This window comes from Nyctereutes procyonoides, unplaced genomic scaffold, assembly GCF_905146905.1.
Source record: "Nyctereutes procyonoides isolate TBG_1078 unplaced genomic scaffold, NYPRO_anot_genome, whole genome shotgun sequence".
NCBI lineage: Eukaryota > Metazoa > Chordata > Mammalia > Carnivora > Canidae > Nyctereutes > Nyctereutes procyonoides.
The window spans coordinates 17,366,591-17,384,558 of record NW_026575036.1 but is presented as its reverse complement, the minus strand read 5'-3'; the positions used below and the strand labels follow the sequence as shown (position 1 = coordinate 17,384,558).

General features: G+C 33.6%; 1 protein-coding gene across 1 annotated transcript in view; it reads left to right on the top strand.

Moving 5' to 3' along the window:
- CPNE8 (copine 8) overlaps window positions 1–17,968 on the top strand; it is a 216,348-nt gene that overhangs the window by 188,532 nt on the left and 9,848 nt on the right. The window contains exons 16-19 of the mRNA XM_055318917.1: window positions 180–307; window positions 10,798–10,900; window positions 11,802–11,859; window positions 17,318–17,391. Of these exons, the coding sequence (XP_055174892.1) occupies window positions 180–307; window positions 10,798–10,900; window positions 11,802–11,859; window positions 17,318–17,391 (363 nt within the window). The remainder of the gene's footprint in view (window positions 1–179; window positions 308–10,797; window positions 10,901–11,801; window positions 11,860–17,317; window positions 17,392–17,968) is intronic.

The following is a 17,968-nucleotide window of genomic DNA, read 5'->3' as shown; positions in this document are numbered from 1 at the left end:
ATCACGATTTATACAATATATTGTAAACTATTGTTGACTACTTAATGTGTTATTTTTGCTCTTATATAAATGATTGTTATTCTAAAATATCTTTGAGTGTCAACCTATCTTTCTTCTTTTCCAATTGATCTCTACAGACACTACTAATTTCTACTCCTTTTTGCCTGTAAATTCCACAGAATGGGAACCCTCAAAACCCCTACTGTGATGGCATTGAGGGGGTCATGGAGGCTTATTATAGGAGTCTGAAATCTGTACAACTGTATGGGCCAACGAACTTTGCTCCTGTAATTAATCATGTAGCAAGGTAAGTGGAAGTAGACAAGATATTTATTCCAGTATACTAGACTGCAGTGAAATTATAATATTAGTTACCATGATTCTACAAATGAAAGGTGTTTTCTTCTAACATACCTCCAAGAAAGTGAGGAAAAAGATACAATGGAAAGAGTCTCCATTGAGCTATCATAATACATTGCTAAGAACTTTACATCAAAGTCTCAATCAGGACCTGTATTTGTTCAATCAAGCAAAGTGTTTTAGTCTTTGAAAAGACAGCCACGAGAGCAATAACATGATCAATTATGATCTCAACAATGTAAATCATTCAGTCTAAAATCACATTCCTTAGTAACATAGAAGTAATAAGAGAACATGAAGACAACTAAAGCCTTTGAGTAATATATAGGACACATTATTTTAACCTCTCTGAAATTAATATAATAGCTAATTTTAAAAATTCCCAGAGCGCTACCTGTATATAGTACATAGTATTGAGATCAGAATATAATTGCTTATGATTCCAATTACATGTTCTGGAAAAAGTTTCTAAATGTAAAAATCTATACACATTTACTTATTTTTTTCGTGAGTGTATAAATAAGTAAATTAGACACCACTTTTAAAATCCTTAAAATGTTTGACCCAGTTGCAGATCCTATGAAGCATTGCCTTATTTTTAGAAAATTTAAAAAAAGTGTAGCTTTTGTATCCTTCCCAGTATATTGTCAGAACATGAAAATATGCTGCATTGGGATAAGTTGATCATTGCGTAAAATGATAAGAAATCTCAATTCTCTTTTTAAAGGTTCTGGTACTGTATCATCTCTATACTGGACATCATGAGTAACTTAAATGTGTTCTACTTTCCATTATCTGGGACATAGACAAGATACTAAAATACCCCTGTACCCAGGGCTGACCCCAGTAGAACACTCCTGTGGAAGTCCAACTCAGGTTGACAGTGATACATTGATGACCATTCTCTGAGTGTGACCCTTTAAGCTTAGGCTTTTGAAACATTTTCATCCATGGTCTGTTTTAACTTAAGAATTTCACGTCCCAACACACACAATTTAAAAAAAAATAGGATTATTTATGAAATAATACCTATCCTTTTCTTATATTTCCTCTTTATGTCTATGATGTCCTGTTCTTTTCTGTTATTCTTTTGTGTCTTGACCCACAAAATTGATTTCAGAATCCACTAATGGGTCATTACCTGTAATTTGAAAAACATATCCTAGGTAATTATATTAGCCTATATGATTAGCATTATCTGTACTCTATTTCCTAATTTTTTTGGTGGTTGTCAAAGCAGTATTAAAAAATAATATTATCACAAAATAAATTATAGTTGACTCTCATTCTCTTTCACACACTACCGTAGAGAATACTGATGTCTTTTTTTTGTATATTTTTTTATTGGAGTTTGATTTGCCAAGATATAACGCCCAGTGCTCATCCCATCAAGTGCCCCCACTCAGTGCCCATCACCCAGTCAACCCATCCACCCGCCCACCTCCTCTCCCACTACCCACTGATGTCTTTTATAAAAAGATACAAGAAAAATGATAAATGATCTCAGGGTCTTTAGATCGAACCCCATGACAACATGAGGCCTGCTTACGATTTTCGTTCTCTCTCTGTTTCTGCATCCCACTTGCATGCTTTCTCTCTCTCTCCTCTCTCTCTCTCACAAATATAAAATAAAATAAGTTTATAATAGAAACTAAAGAAACTATTAATGGTAATGCTTAGTCAATTTTAGTGGCCTGTAGAAAATGTGATTGTGATTGATACCTACTGTATCAATCAGGGTCCTCAGGAGAAACATAACTAATGATAGATAAATATAGATGTATAGATAAATTTATTTTAAAGAATTGGCTCATGCAGTGGCAGGCACTGGCAAATCATAAATTTGGAGGGCAATCTGATAAGATGGAAACTCAGGCAGGATATTATATCCTTGCAGTCTTAAGTCAGAATTCCTTTTTCTTTGGAAACCAATTGGTAAAGGCCTTCAACTGTTTGGAATGAGGCCCACCCAGATTTTTGAGGATAATCCCGTTTATTTAAAGTCATCCACTTGTAGATATTAACTATATCTTCAAAATACCTTCACAAGAGGCACCTGGGTGACTCAGTCAACTAAGTGTCTGCCTTCAGCTCAGGCCATGATCCCAGAGTCGCAGGATCGAGCCTGGCATCAGGCTCCCTACTCAGCGGGGAGTCTGCTTATCCATCTGCCCTGCACCCTGCTTGTGCCCTCTCTCAAATAAATAAAATCTTAAACAAACAAAAACAAAATACCTTCACAGGAATAACTTAATTAGTATTTGACTAAATAACCTGCCACCATAGCTGAACCAAGTTGACACATAAGACTATCGTACCTACCAAAAGATATGCATTACCATTATGTTGTACATTTAAAACAAATTTAAAATCAGAGAAATCCTTTCCATATATAAATTTATTAAGAGACCTAATGTCTATAACACTATGTTTAAATCTCCTTAGTAGTTAAAGAAGAAACATATTAAGGAAGTCATGTGTTTATAGACACGTGGTAATAATAAAGTGGGGTTTACTTATCCCCTTACTAACTCAATGCCCTCTCAGATATGGCAATTACTCTGTTTACATTCCTGTTTAGATCATTTTTTTCAAAGGTTTCTCTTCATCTAGAATTCTACCTCAATAACTTCAAGATATTTGAAATATATTTTGTTGGTATATTTTACCAGCTTATTACTTCAAAATAATCTAATATAACAATGAAAATATCGATTATCTTTTCAGGCTATTGTGAAAATTTTACTACTTTCTTCAGTTGACTTAATAATGCATTTTTTCCTAACTACGAGTCATTTGTTTCTTCTGCCTAACCAATTGCTTGTTTTGGGGCTGTCACATTTCAGTTTTTAAGAGGGATCTATCCATTTCTAACTATTGACTAGATTTTTGTATCTAAATCTAGATCCAGATAACCAACTAAAATTAAGTTTCATTTTTGAGCCCATAATGTATCTCAGGCAATGTGTTCAGTGCTAATTTCTTTAAATCTTCACAACAACTCTAAGAGGTGTCAGTAGTGTTATTATTTCTATTTTGCTGATGACAAAATGAACATATAAGAGTGGCCATTTGTGGTGGAGCTGAAATTCCAAACAGAATAATCTTTTTCCAAATACCTATGTTATGATGCCTTACATACTTAAACCCTTTTATCTCAGTTCCAGAGGTAAACATACATAAATAAGAAAGTGCAACAAAACTACATATGATTGTGGACATGGTGGGTCACTTCATTATACTGCCAAAAATAGTTTGGGTAACAACTTAATAACATATAAATTACTGTGTTACTTTGTGTTGGAATAATTTAAATGTATCCCTTTATTTAGTATTAAGATTTAATTCATTGTGTATATCAAAATTAAACTACTTAAATACAACATTTCTGAGTCGGTTTCTTATCTTGTGTTGTGCTCCCGATTCCTATGAACTAATAATAAGCTAAGAGAATATTCCACAAATCTGAGCCAACCATTTATGAATTTTATAAACACAATCCCATAAAGTTGCTTGACAAAGACTCTAGGGGAATGCGTTTGAATTCCAAAACTCTGACAAAATTAACCTCTCTCTCAGATTTACCATAGTAATATTAAAATATAAATTATAGATTGCCTATATTTGAACAAAGACATTTAGCAGGCTTTTAATGATAAGGGTTTTAATTATGCAATTTACAAAAGAATTCATCATCAGGTTCCTTTAAGCAGCAAGCTTCTTTAATACATTTAAAACATAATTTGAATCCTAAGGCTATATATCAGTGTTACCTCCTGGAAGACAGATTGAGATGTGATCAGCTTCTACTTTCTACTTAACACGTTTCTGTAGCATTTTAATTATCTTATTACAGATATATAATACATCAAAATAGACTAAATGAGAAGAAATGGTAGCAGAAAATATTATTTTGTTTGATACTTAGATTTATGTGCAAAGTGCAACAATATGCCAATGAATACTGCAAAAATCCCATAAAATGAAAAGTTTTAAAAGATTAATTCATGGTGCTTATGATGATAAAGACTAAAATGAAATTTATTTTCAAATTAGTGTATCTAGAGGTAGTGAGAGCCACACATTAAATTCATATTTCTTTCTGTAGCATTCAAAGTTAAGAAACATATAGCATTAACACAAGCACATATTTTTTATAAAATAAAATGTAAAGTTCCTATGAATTTTTAAGGTAAAACAGCAAACTTCAGAGAAATTCCAAGTTTTCCATATCTGCTTCAGATTCTATTCCTAACTCTTTTGGTGGTATGAATATATTCTCCCCTTCTCTTAGGTATACTTTCTGGTGAATCAAAAGAAAACCAAAATGTAAATGTATTAAGCTCAGCAGTCAAAAGACACGGAATGGCTGAATGGCTAAAAAAAACAAGACCAAACTATATGTTGTCTGAAAGAGACTCAACTTAGGTTTAAGGACATACATAGACCAAAAATGACAGGATGAAAAAAGATATATTCCATGCACGTGATAACCAAAATAGAGCAGGCAGGGGTGTCTATGATTATACCAGAGAAGATAGACTTTAAATAAAAACTGACACAAGAGACAAAGAAGGTTATTACATAATAAAAGGGTCATTTTATATGATATATTGATTGATATGTACAGGTATTCTTCACTTTCAAAAGTTCACATTACACTTACATTAGGATCTGTTTTCACTAACCAAAAGAAATCCAAAGATTTTTTGCTTTTATAGATTTCAGTGTTTGTTTTACAACAAGCTGTCATAAAAGTAGCCTGAATCACAAGCAGCCAGAGTCATGTCACTAAGCTCTTTCCTTAGGAACTGCATTCAGCATCTAAATGTCAAGGTGCCTTAGCTTTGAACTCTATCTGTGAGCATCTGTGCTTTATCTCCACTATGCATCTGTTAGCAAGATGTCTCCTAAGGTATCAGAAAAGCCTAAGATAAGATAGGTTATTTTTTAGGTCTGGGAATACTCAAAAAACTTTCCATATAAATTAATGGTAATTACTTTTTCATTTTATACCATTTCTGCTTATGGGGGCTTTCATAAGAATGCTCTGTTTTCTGATAGTGGGAGAAACTTTCATATATATGAAGTATTATTCAGCCTTTAAAAAGGAGAGTCTACCGTTTGTAACAAAATGGATGAACTAGACACAGAAAGAAAGAAGAAACTTCATGATCTCACTTATATGTGGAATTTTAAAAAGCCAATACATAGAAGCAGAGAATAGGGTGGTGGTATCCAAGGGAGGGGAGGCAGGGTAAATAGGGAGATATTGGTCAAAGGGTACAGAGTTGCATTGTGCAGGACAAATTAAGTCTAGATTTCTAATATGTTATGTGATTACTATAGTTAAATACCATATTGAATACTGGAAATTTGCTAACAAAGTAATATGGGAACTATGTAAGGAGATGATATGATGATATGTTAATTAGCTTGACTGTAATAATCATTTCACTATATATATCGAATCATTATTTTGTATGTCTTAAATTGAACTTTTATTAAGAATTAAATTTTTCTTAAAAAGTGTCAATTCAACAGGAAGATATAATCATTTTAAATATGTATGTGCCCAATATCAAAGCACCTAAATACATAAAGCAAAAGTTGACATATCTGAGGAACAAATAGTGTAATACAATAATATTAGAAAACTTTGGTACCCCACTTTTAATAATAGATAGGCCATCCATATCAATAAAGAAAGAGCAAACTTGAGCACCACTCTAGACCAAATGGACCCTAACAGACATACAGAACATTTCACTCAATAGCCCCAGGATGCATATTATTTTCAAGTACTAATGAAACATTCCCTAGGATAGATTACATTATAGGACACAAGTCTAGTCTTAATAAATTTAATGATTAAAATCATTCCAAGTCTCTCTTCTGAACACAGTAGGAAAAAAAGAAGAAATCAGAAAAAGTCACAATGAGTGGAAATCAACATTCTCTCGAATATTCACTGTCAAAGAAAAAAATCAAAAAGGAGTTGGGAAATATCTTGAGATAAATGAAAACACAATATACCAAAATTTATGGAATACCACAAAGACACTATTAAGAGGCAAGTCTATAATGATAAACACCACATGTTAATAAAGGAGAAAAATCTTAAATGACATAACTTATTATATCTCAAGGAACTAAAAGAAGAAAAAGCACAGGTTGGCAAAAGGAAGGACATAGGAATAATTAGAGCAAAAATAAATAGAGAATAAAAAATCAATAGAAAAAATTGACAAAGGCTAGAGTTCGTTTTTTGAAAAGGTAAACAAAATTGACCAGCCCTTAGGTAGACTAAGAAAAAAAGAGAAAGGGCTCAAATAAATGAAATAAAAAATGAAAGAGAAGACATTGTAAGTGATGTCACAGAAACAAAAAATATCATAAAAGACTATTATGAAAAATTGTACTCTAACAAATTGAGCAACTTAAAAGAAATGGATAAATTCCTAGAAACATATGGTGTACCAAGAATAAATCAAGAGAAATAGAAAGACTGCACAGACCAATAACAAATAAGGAGATTGAATCCGTTACCAAAAATCTTCCAACATAAAAAAGCTCAGGGCCAGATGGCTACATTGGTGAATCTTACCAATGATTTAAAGAATTAATACCAATTCTTCCTAAACTGTTACACAAAATAGGAGAGGGAATACTTCCAACATATGAAACCATACGATCATCTCAAGAAATAGAGAAAAAGCACTTGACAAAATTCAATACTTTTTCATGATAGAAACTATCAACAAACTAGGTACAGAGGAATTTGTCAACACAATAAAGGCCACAGCTAACATCATACTTAATGATAAAACACTAAAAGTTTTCCTCTAACATATACAACAAGGCAAGGATACCCACTCTCCCACTTCTATTTAACATAGTTCTAGACGTCCTAGGGAGAGCAATTAGATAACAAGAAATAAAAGCCATCAAAATTGTAAAGGAAGAAAGAAAGTTATCTCTTTTTGCAGAGAACATGGTCTTATATGTAGAAACCCTAAAGACTGAAGAAAACAAAACAAAGCCAGATAGAATAAAACAAAAAGAAACCATATTAGAACTGATAAATGAACTCAGTAAAGTTGCTGGACAACCTATAAAAAAGTTGCATTTCCAAAAACTAACAATAAACTATCTGAAAAGGAAATTAAATAATCCTGTTTTGGGACACCTGGGTGGCTCAGTGGGTGAGCATCTGCCTTTGACTCAGGGCATGATCCCAGGGTCCCAGGATGGAGTCCCACATTGAGCTCCTCACAGGAGCCTGCTTCTCCCTCTGACTATGTCTCTGCCTCTCTCTCTGTATCTCTTATGAATAAATAAATAAAATATTAAAAAATAATTCTATTTACAATAGCACTAAAAAATAAAATACTTAGGAATAAACTTGAAGTGAAAGGCCTTTGTAATGAAAATTATGAAACATCAATGAAAGAAATTAAAGCAGACACAGATAGATGGAAAGACATCCTGTGTTTATGGATTGGAAAAATTAATATTGTTTAAAAAAGGATAATTTCTTTAAAGGTGTTGGGAAAACTGGATATACACATGAAAAAGAATGAAATTGGATCCTTATATTACCACTCACAAAAGTTAAAATTGATTAAATATAAGATCCAAAATGATAAAACTCCTAGAATAAAACATAGAGAAAAACCTTGATATTGATCTTGGCAATTATTTCTTGGGAATGACCCCAAAAACACAAGCAGCAAAAGCAAAAATAAATGGGTGGGACTACATCGAAACAAAGTTTCTACACAGCAAAAAAAAAGTCAACAAAATGAAAAGGCAACCTTGGAGTATAAGAAAATATTTGCAAACTATATATTTGATAAGGGATTAATTTCCAAAATATATAGGGAACTCCTAAAACTCAATAGCAAAAATACAACTAATCTGATTTTTAAAACGGGCACAGGACTGGCATAACCTTTCTTCAAAGAAGGCATACAAATGGCCGACAGGTATATACAAAATGTTCAACGTTACTAATCATCAGGGAAATGCAAATCAAAACCACAATGAACTATCATTATCACTTCACACTTGTTAGCATGACTATAATCAAAAAGTCAAAACGATAACAAGTGTTGGCAAGGATATGAAGAAATTGGAACCCTTGTGCACGGTTGGTGGGAATTTTAAATTGGTGCAGCTGCTATGAAAAAAACAGCATAGACATTCCTCAAAAAATAAAAACAGAGCTACCAGAAATCCCACTTCTGAGTATACATCCACAAAAATTAAAAATCAGGATCGCAAAGAGATTTCTGCAGCATTACACACAAGAGCCAAGATATACTCATTGGATAACAATAAGATATTGGCACTTAAAAATTTGTCAAGAAGTTTGATTTCATGTCAGTTGTTTGTTTTTTTACCATGTGCACACATATAAGGGACACAAAGAAGATTTAGAAATGGTATATTTATTTTCTTGATGGTTTTGACAGTAACATGAATTTATGTTACATATGTCCAAACTCATCAAACCATATACCTTAATTATGTAGAGTTTTTTGTATACCAATTATACCTCAATAAAAGTGGAAAAAAATATGTAACAACTGAGACTTTCCTTATGGATGATCAGAAGTGTTGAAAGAAAATAAAAATAAATACGCTCCCCCTCCCAAAATCAGTTAAGCCACTTGAAGTAATATTTATAGAAATGCATAATGTTTAACTTTCTGTATTGTTTTTAAATCTGGTAAGATTTTGCCAGTTAAGAGCATCATTTGGTAAGGAAAGCAGAAAAGCCATACTCTTGTACTCGTAGAAGCTTTTTTTACTACAATTTATGGCCTTTCATTAATCACATGAAATATAAAACCCTACGTTTCTGAAGCATAGTAAGAAATGCTTTTTAAAAAATAATGGGTACTTAAAAGTTAAAAAAAAATGAATACCTGAGGGAGATTATCTGAGTTCCTTAATTAAGAAAAAAGTTAATCATGAAATAGGAAATAGTCTCAGATCTGGTTGGGATTGTTTTTCATTGACTGTGTTACCATCACATTTATAAATTCTTTAATGTTGAAGGTCAGTTCAATATTGTGGGAGTATTTTTGGCTTGTACATTGTGGAACCAGTTCAACACCATCTTCATAGGATGTGAACATGCCACTAACTGTAGCCTCTTGATCTGTCTATAAAATTACCATTTTGTTAGCTGCATGAACAATTACTAGTTTCTCTAGTCTATGGCAAAGTTGTATTTTTTTTTTGTCCATATGGTTGTTAATTTTGCTCTCCAAGAAATGTTTTCCCTGTCATATTATGCTATTGGTCTGTCCTTGACCTGTTCAAACTTGATCCCTTTGGGTACTTCAAATTATGAAGGAGTTTTATGGTAATCAATGGACATGTTCTTGAACCCAGTTTTTCTGTGATGCTTTTTTTCTATGATTCTATAATACATAAATACTCAATGATTTTTTTTTTACAGAAGTAGACCAAAGTCTTCTTGTTTATTATCTCCTAAGAGTACTATAATGTTTACTTATTACTAGACATGACCTGAATATTAATGATATACTAAAAATCATAAAGGTTATTATTGTTGAGAATATAATCTAGATACCCAGAATGTAGATCACAATGGAAAAAAGAGATATAATAAAATAAAACATTCATAAAATTCTCCTGTAAATTACTATTATTTGGTGAGAACTCTGATAAACTTTAAGTACTAGAATATGTTCTTATTATATATCTAATTTTTGTCTTTGTTTGGTATCTTTTCCCCTTGTTTCAGCAGTTTAACAAATATTAAGAACTTGAACTCTGGAGATGTGAAAAAGTGTTTCTTCCTTTGAATTTTTTTTATTCAGATGAAATTCACATAACAATAACAGTTGTGTGGCATTCAGGACATTCACCATGATGTGCAACCATCACCTGCATCTATTTTAAAACAAAAAACATTTATGATTATTGCTACAATTTCTAAAACTGTATTATATATTGAGTAGCATGCATGCAATTTCTTTATTAGCAATGCAGTGGTATGTAATCTTGATTTTAAAGGCAAAGAAACAAAGTTTAGATAGCTTAAGTAATTTACTGAAGATCATACACATAATGTGTTGCTTAGCTAGGATATCTGTTTGTGAAAGCTATATCCATTCTATTCTACATATCCACATCCAGCTCACCTATTATTAGTGAATGAATTTCCAAGGCAGATAGGCATGTCTGTGTGCTGGCTTGCAGCAGTATGGCTGTTAGTCTAGTGTGCTATTTCAGAAAAATGTATTATTTGAGAGCTTGCATAATATAGACTCCTAGCATATGCTTAAATATTTCCTTGAGATTAAAAGTTTTCGACTATCACAATTATATTTAGCAACCATCACATACAGAAGAACTGTTTTATTTTCCATGGTATTCTTTATCTTTTCATTGCTTTAGATATGCCTCTTCTGTAAAAGATGGTTCCCAGTATTTTGTGCTCCTGATTGTGACAGATGGTGTTATCTCGGATATGGCTCAAACCAAGGAGTCCATAGTCAATGTGAGTAGGGGTCATTCAGTCTTGGGGGTGGCTAAATGACAGCTTGGTGCTACTTAGGTTGAATAAGCAGGGTTTACTTAATACTGAAACAAAATGCCCATGCCTTTGCAGTTGATTGCATTCTTAACTTTATCCAGGCAACTCAAATGCATAAGTACTATTCATTAATCCTTAAGGACTAACCTGAGCGGTGTGGATAACTGAGTTGTAACAAATTTATGTCCCTCTCCAAAAAAGATAAATAAGATAATAGCATCACTTTCATGTCCATGAGTGTATTTACCTCTACTAGTTGAATGTACTTGTACACAATGTTACAGTTGTACAGAGTATTTCTTGTCTTAAAAATTCAAATTGAATTAATTAGCATATACTGTATTGTTTTCAGAAGTAGAGGTCAATGATTCATCAGTCTTCTGTACTTATCATTTGTATTCACTCATTTACTATGAAAATTGCTTTTGTATCCATTGGGTGTTAATAAGGTAGAGTAGGGTATTACTGTTTCACAAATAGAGTACCTTTTTCTCCCATTTAGCAACTGAATGATTTTTGAGAAGAGAGAGAACACGAATAAAATGACCAAAGATACCCAAGTCAGCTTAGGAAGATATTGGCTGAGAATAGCAAGTGAAAGCAGATGGGAAATACTTTTTATTTTTTATATTGTCCAAGGCTGGTCATTCCTGAAGAATGTCTCACTGAATAAGTGTGTGTACAGAGTTCAAAAAGAATGAGTAAAATCAAGCATATTATTCTGTGTTAACTTCAAATATGTCCAAGACTATTTTAGTGAACATCTTGAAAAAATAGCAAAGCAGTATATTATTTTCTTCTTAAACTTCATTTTCTTAAGAACTCAATTTCTTAATTGTGAACTAATTGTGTATTTTCTTTGAAGGCTTCAAAACTTCCAATGTCGATAATTATAGTAGGTGTTGGACCAGCAGAATTTGATGGTGAGTAATAAAATTTCAGTACTATTCCATGGGAATTTATTTACTCTGATTCATTGTGCTCTAAGAATTCTATCACTGTTTTTTGTATATAAGAATGTGAATATGAATGTGGATCTGTATATAATGTCCATGTACATATACACATAAAGATGGATATCTCATGATGAAATCTATGTTTAGTTGAGCAATGAAAAGATCGTCTTCTTACTAGAGCATTATCTCTTTTGTGTAGATTAATTCAACACGTAGCTTTCTATTCCATTAGTGATAGTTTGTACCTCAAGATAATATTTTTTTATGACTGACAGAGTGATAAATTGAATTGTTGTTCCTTGGGCAAATTACACTGTGGGTTCACTAAAACCTTTGAGGATGAACCCTAAATTAATAAACCATTAGGTTGCGAAGAGAGATGTTAACACAAGCATAATATGCTATTTTAATGGATTTTCAGACACTGGCTAGTTGACAGACATATATAAGTTCTGTCGTATGAAAGAGCAAAGTAAAATGAAAATGGAACTGACCATCTGAGAATTAATGACACTTTATAAAATTATGCTAATTTGAGTGACTGGGTAATTCTCTGTTTGGGTTCAGGACTTGTTTAAATGACAATTTAAGTGACAGGTGTTTGTGTAACTAGTGATCTGGGTAAACTTCTTTAAGGATGATCTGTTCCCAGTCATCTGGTGAGTTCTTTCAGAGAGAACTCTATGCTGGATGGCAACTGCATGATCACATAGCATTCACCTGGTTCAAGTGTTTTGACAATGTAAACAATGATGGTTTATTTAGCTTGGGGCTGTGGAAATGAGAATAATTTTAGAATATTTGGAACAATCTTTGGTAATAACGGGTTAAGTTAGGCACATACGTGGTTAATTATACTGTGATCATCACCGGGATGATTTTCGTTTAACCACCAGAACCACCTCCATGAGGATAGTATATAGATCTGCCAGTCTCAGGGAAAGCACCACAGGCAAAGTTGTTATATTGCTGACCCTGGAAATCCTTTTCTTCGATTCAATGCTTGATTGGTCATGCTTTGCATTATTAGAATCTTCCAATGTCTAAAACAAAAGTCATTTAGCTCTGACTGCTGCTGCTTCTGCTAATATCTTCTCGGTCTCTGAATATTCACATCTGTGTGCATTGTGCTTCAGGCATGAATTTGCGACAACCTCTCTGGAGTCAAGAAAACTAAGAGAGACCTTTCTTGTTAATGCTTCATGTACTTGATCATCTGCATTAATCAGTGATAGACTGTGACTCAAGAACTTCACTGATGGCTAGGGTAAAATAACTCCTGCCTTCTTTCATTACTGACTTGCTTTTGCCTCAAGGATGCACCTCTCATTGAGTAGATCCCAGGTCTTTCTGGCTCCTGTGGAAGTCTGTGGTTAGGTGTATGACCTAACCTTAGTTCACTTGTTCCTCAAGAGCTGCACACATCATGTGTGACTACAGAACCACTGACCCTTCCTGGTGTATATTTCTGGTCATATATTTCTCTTCAGAGCAGCAAGCAGGCACAGCTCTTTGGGTACTACCCTCATCTAGCTGCCATAGCTATTTATTTTCTTCATTTGTTTTGTTCCCAATGAATTATTTATGAGGGTTCTGAGGTATGATAATTTATCATTTCCTTCTCTGACTTCCCAAACTGAAAAAAAAAAATGTGTAGGAATCATTCAGACAGAGACCACAATATAAGGTTTTTATTACTAACAAGGCAGATTTGGAGGATTTGGGTTAACCTCTGCACAGAATAAGACTTGTCACTATTTTTCTGCCAAGGTTAAATGACCTCCGCCTTATCTCCTGGCCTCCTCTCTACAGCGGCAGAGCCTGGCCTATTAATCACGGCACAGGGAGAAATTACATTCAAACTGAGGATAGGCTGCTCCTAATGAGAGGGATTTCAAAATCCATCCCTTCTCTTCATTTTAGTAATCCCACGAATCAGTCAGTCCTCTTTCCATTTGGAAAAAGGGAGTGAGGATTATAGGCAAAGAGGAAAGTTGCCTTCCCAGTAGAATTCCTTCCTGGGAATTAGAGTGACACTTTCCTCTAGCAAACATGGGGATGAGGAGTCTGGGTCCTGGGACACATGACTATAGCTTTCACCATGACAACAAGTTTTTAATAGGAAGGAAACTCTTCCAGGCCAGTACTAGGAAAGTGGACTATTTCACTAGGAAACATAGATGCTTCTCTATTTTTTTTCTTTCCTCTCAAAGTACCTCTCTTCTCTCTGGGGCTATTAAGAAAAGGGCTGATACTCATGTATCATATAGAAAATCTTTGACTTGCATTCAGATTGTGTTGTCCTGTTAAGAAGAGCCCTTCTCTCTGCACTTCCAAATCTACCGTAGAGTACGTTTATATATCATATCACAAACACAAACTGACATAGGACAAGACAGATAAAACTTGAACAAGTTACCAGTTAACCACCTAAATCAACATCTATACATGTTTAATAAGAAAGACATTATTTGCCTGGGCAAGAAAGGCAATATCTTGTCATCTGTTCTTTGAGGTAGAGGAATTCAGAATAAACTATTAGATTAGTGAGTATTCAAAGGTCTCACTTCTGTATTTTAATAAGAACAATTTCAAACTTTCTGTGATTTTTCACTCCTCCATTAAGCACTTTTATTGAAAAGAAGGGTTTCTCAAGGCAGGATTTCTTTATCCTTAAAAGGCAAAAAAGTCAAATTAAAGCAGCGTTGGGCTACCAGCTTTGATCTGAGTTAGTAGAAGGGGAAAAATAGAAATAGAAGGGGTTCAGGTAGGAATGTGAACTGGTAAAGCCATTCTGGAGAACTGCGTGGCGGTTCCTCAAAGAGTTAAAAATAGAACTGCCCTACGACCCAGCAGTTGCACTGCTGGGGATTTACCCCAAAGATACTGATGCAGTGAAACACCGGGACACCTGCACCCCGATGTTTATAGCAGCAATGTTCACAGTAGCCAAACTGTAGAAGGAGCCTCGGTGTCCATCAAAAGATGAATGGATAAAGAAGCTGTGGTGTGTGTGTGTGTGTATATATAGATATACACACACACACACACACACAATGGAATATTACCCATTAGAAACGACAAATACCCACCATTTCCTTCAACATGGATGGAACTGGAGGGTATTATGCTGAGTGAAGCAAGTCAGTTGGAGAAGGGCAAACATTATATGGTCTTATTCATTTGGGGATTATAAAAAATAGTGAAAGGGATTAAAGGGGAAAGAAGAGAAAATGAGTGGGAAATATCAGAGAGGGAGACAGAACATGAGAGACTCCTAACTCTGGGGAATGAACAAGGGGTAGTGGAAGGGAAGGTGGGTGGGGGATGGGGTGACTGAGTGACAGGCACTGAGGGGGGCACTTGAAAGGATGAGCAGTGGGTGTTATACTGTATGTTGGCAAATTGAACTCCAATAAAAAATATACAAAAAAAAAGAAATAGAAGGGGTTCAGATTTCATTATGTCTCCCACCCACAGAAAGAGGTATAATTCTCTCTCTTATAAACGTTTTTTTTTTCCAAAGACAAGTACTTGTGGGGAGCTGGGGCTCACAGTCTCAGGCTCCCTGTGGAGCAGGTGAAAACCTGAAGGGTCAATAGGACCCTTCCACTGCTTCTATCCTGTGTCTTTTCTCCTTGTTCTCAAAGCATAGCCTCTAGTTCTTGCTTCCTGCAGCATTTTAACTCAAAGGACATGCTGAAAAGTAGGAGATAGTTTAGAGGTTCCCATTCTAATACATGGTTTCCTGAATAACTGTCATCTGCCTTCTTTGGAATGAAACGTTCACAAAGGCTGATGGAAATTGTAGGGGATTGTGGAAGGTGAGACACAGATGATCATCAAATTCTTGTTTTCTATTTGAGTGAAGAACTTCCTTCAATTGCTGGCTTTTCATGATCCCTGTGCATTTATATCTCAGTCATATGAAAAATTTGAAAGCAAAACAAAACCAAAGAAAGGAATTAACTATTGGAAGTATTTGAGCATGATTTCTCCTATTCACATTTCTAATAAGTATGGAAGAAAAATAGATCTTCTGTAAAAAGATTTTTCTTCTTTTTCTCCTTCTTCTTCCCTTCTCTTTCTCCTTCTTGTTCTTCTTCTTCCTCTACTTCCTCTTCATCTTCTTCTTTTTTTTCTTTTTAATTCCAGTTAGTTAACATACAGTGTAATATTAGTTTCAGTTGCACAGTGTAGTGATTCAGCACTTCCGTATTACAACCTGGTCCTCAGCATGATAGGTGCACTCCTTAATCCACATGTTCCTCCCCTTTTTAACTATCAGATTATTCTCTTTATTTTTTTTTTTAGATTATTCTCTTTAATTAAGAGTCTGTTTCTTGCCTTGTCTCTCTCTTATTTTTTCTCTTTGCTTGTTTTGTAGATCTTTTGTATTTTCAATAAGTTAATTTCTTTACTATTGATAATATATATTTATTAAATTATGACATATATTGTATATCTAAGCAAATCACCGAGTAGTGGCTCTATCAGTTATGTGCACTAGCAATGTTTCAGCTCAGAAATTGACTCGACTATGTGTAGAAAAGTAAAATTTAAAACAATGTTTTTAACCCAGATGCATTATCCAAACACTTAAGACAGTAAAGAAAATTTGAGAATTATATTCTGACCAGTGGCCCTCTGGACTCTGGTGAATGTCATGTGTATACAAAATGAATTATCAGTAATAGAATTATACTTTAAACACAAATTAGCATTCTTCGTGTAATTAATTATGTGGAGAATTCTCACTGAAAACTTAATAAACCCTGGAAAATGCTCTTAATTGTAGCATAACATTACTTTATTACCAGCTGTCCATTTATATCACAATATTCACAAATACCAGCTGATCTGTGTGATGTTGAGATTATTTAACTAAGAAAAAAATCACACTTCAGAAAATCATACTTAATCTAAACATGTAGGGCAGAGCAAATACCTCTTTGTTTTAAAATCCATTAAATACAGTCAAAGTTGGGCAATATGGATAGACAGCTTTGTTGTAGTTTCAATGAGAATAAAGTTCAAATTGTTATTGGAAATTCTGAGGTTAGTGCCACCTTTCTTAAATTGGAAAGACAACAAAAGTTGTGGAATGGATTAGCATCACTTGCCCAGTCACGTAAGTATACAATCCAGAATTGAGAAGCTCTGAGATGGGGAGATACATCTATACTACAGTGGCTCATCCATCTTTCAAAGGATCACATGAGGTCTGGGCTAGCTTTCTTCATTTGTAAAATTTTCACTCAGTCAAGTTTTGTGGCAGAATGACTGAGGAGGTGAAGGGATCAACAAGCTTTCTGCCTTGACATGGGACGCATTGCTACTTCATGCATCTTGATTTCCTATCACCTACATTGTTAGAGTATATGGATGAAATGCACTGAATAAATGGTCTTATTTTATTTTCAAGCAATGGTTGAATTGGATGGAGATGATGTAAGAGTTTCTTCCAGGGGAAAATATGCTGAAAGGGATATTGTACAGGTAAGAAATTTAATGGAAATTATTATGCTTATTGTGAGGAACATGTCAGCTCTGATTTGTAAATAAACAAATTACATTGAAAGCAGGACTCTTAGGTTTTATTTATTTTAGTTGGTTGATTCTCTATGAAATTCATGGCAAGTAGGGCCTGAAATAAAGTGCCCAGTGACTCTCTTGTATTTCAGGTTCACCATTTATAAAATAGTATATGTCTTTTCCTACTTTCATATTACCAGAAAATATCATTGAGATCTTTAGTAAAATTAGAGGCTAGAAACATAACAGACTTTTTAATACTGCTTATCTATTCATTGTTCAGTCTTCAAAAAAGATTAAGTATATTTTAAGACAGCTGATTATATTTCAGTGTAAATAAATTTAGTGGTAACAAACTAAAACTTTAGATATTGTTATATTCCTCCCTAGATTACAGTTAGAAAAGTGGAGAAATAGATCTTATAATTATATGTAAATATAGAAATTTATATTAAAATATAAATTATATATAATTTTGAATAATATGTAGATGGTATATGATATATAATCATATATGATATAATATAACATAATAATTGAT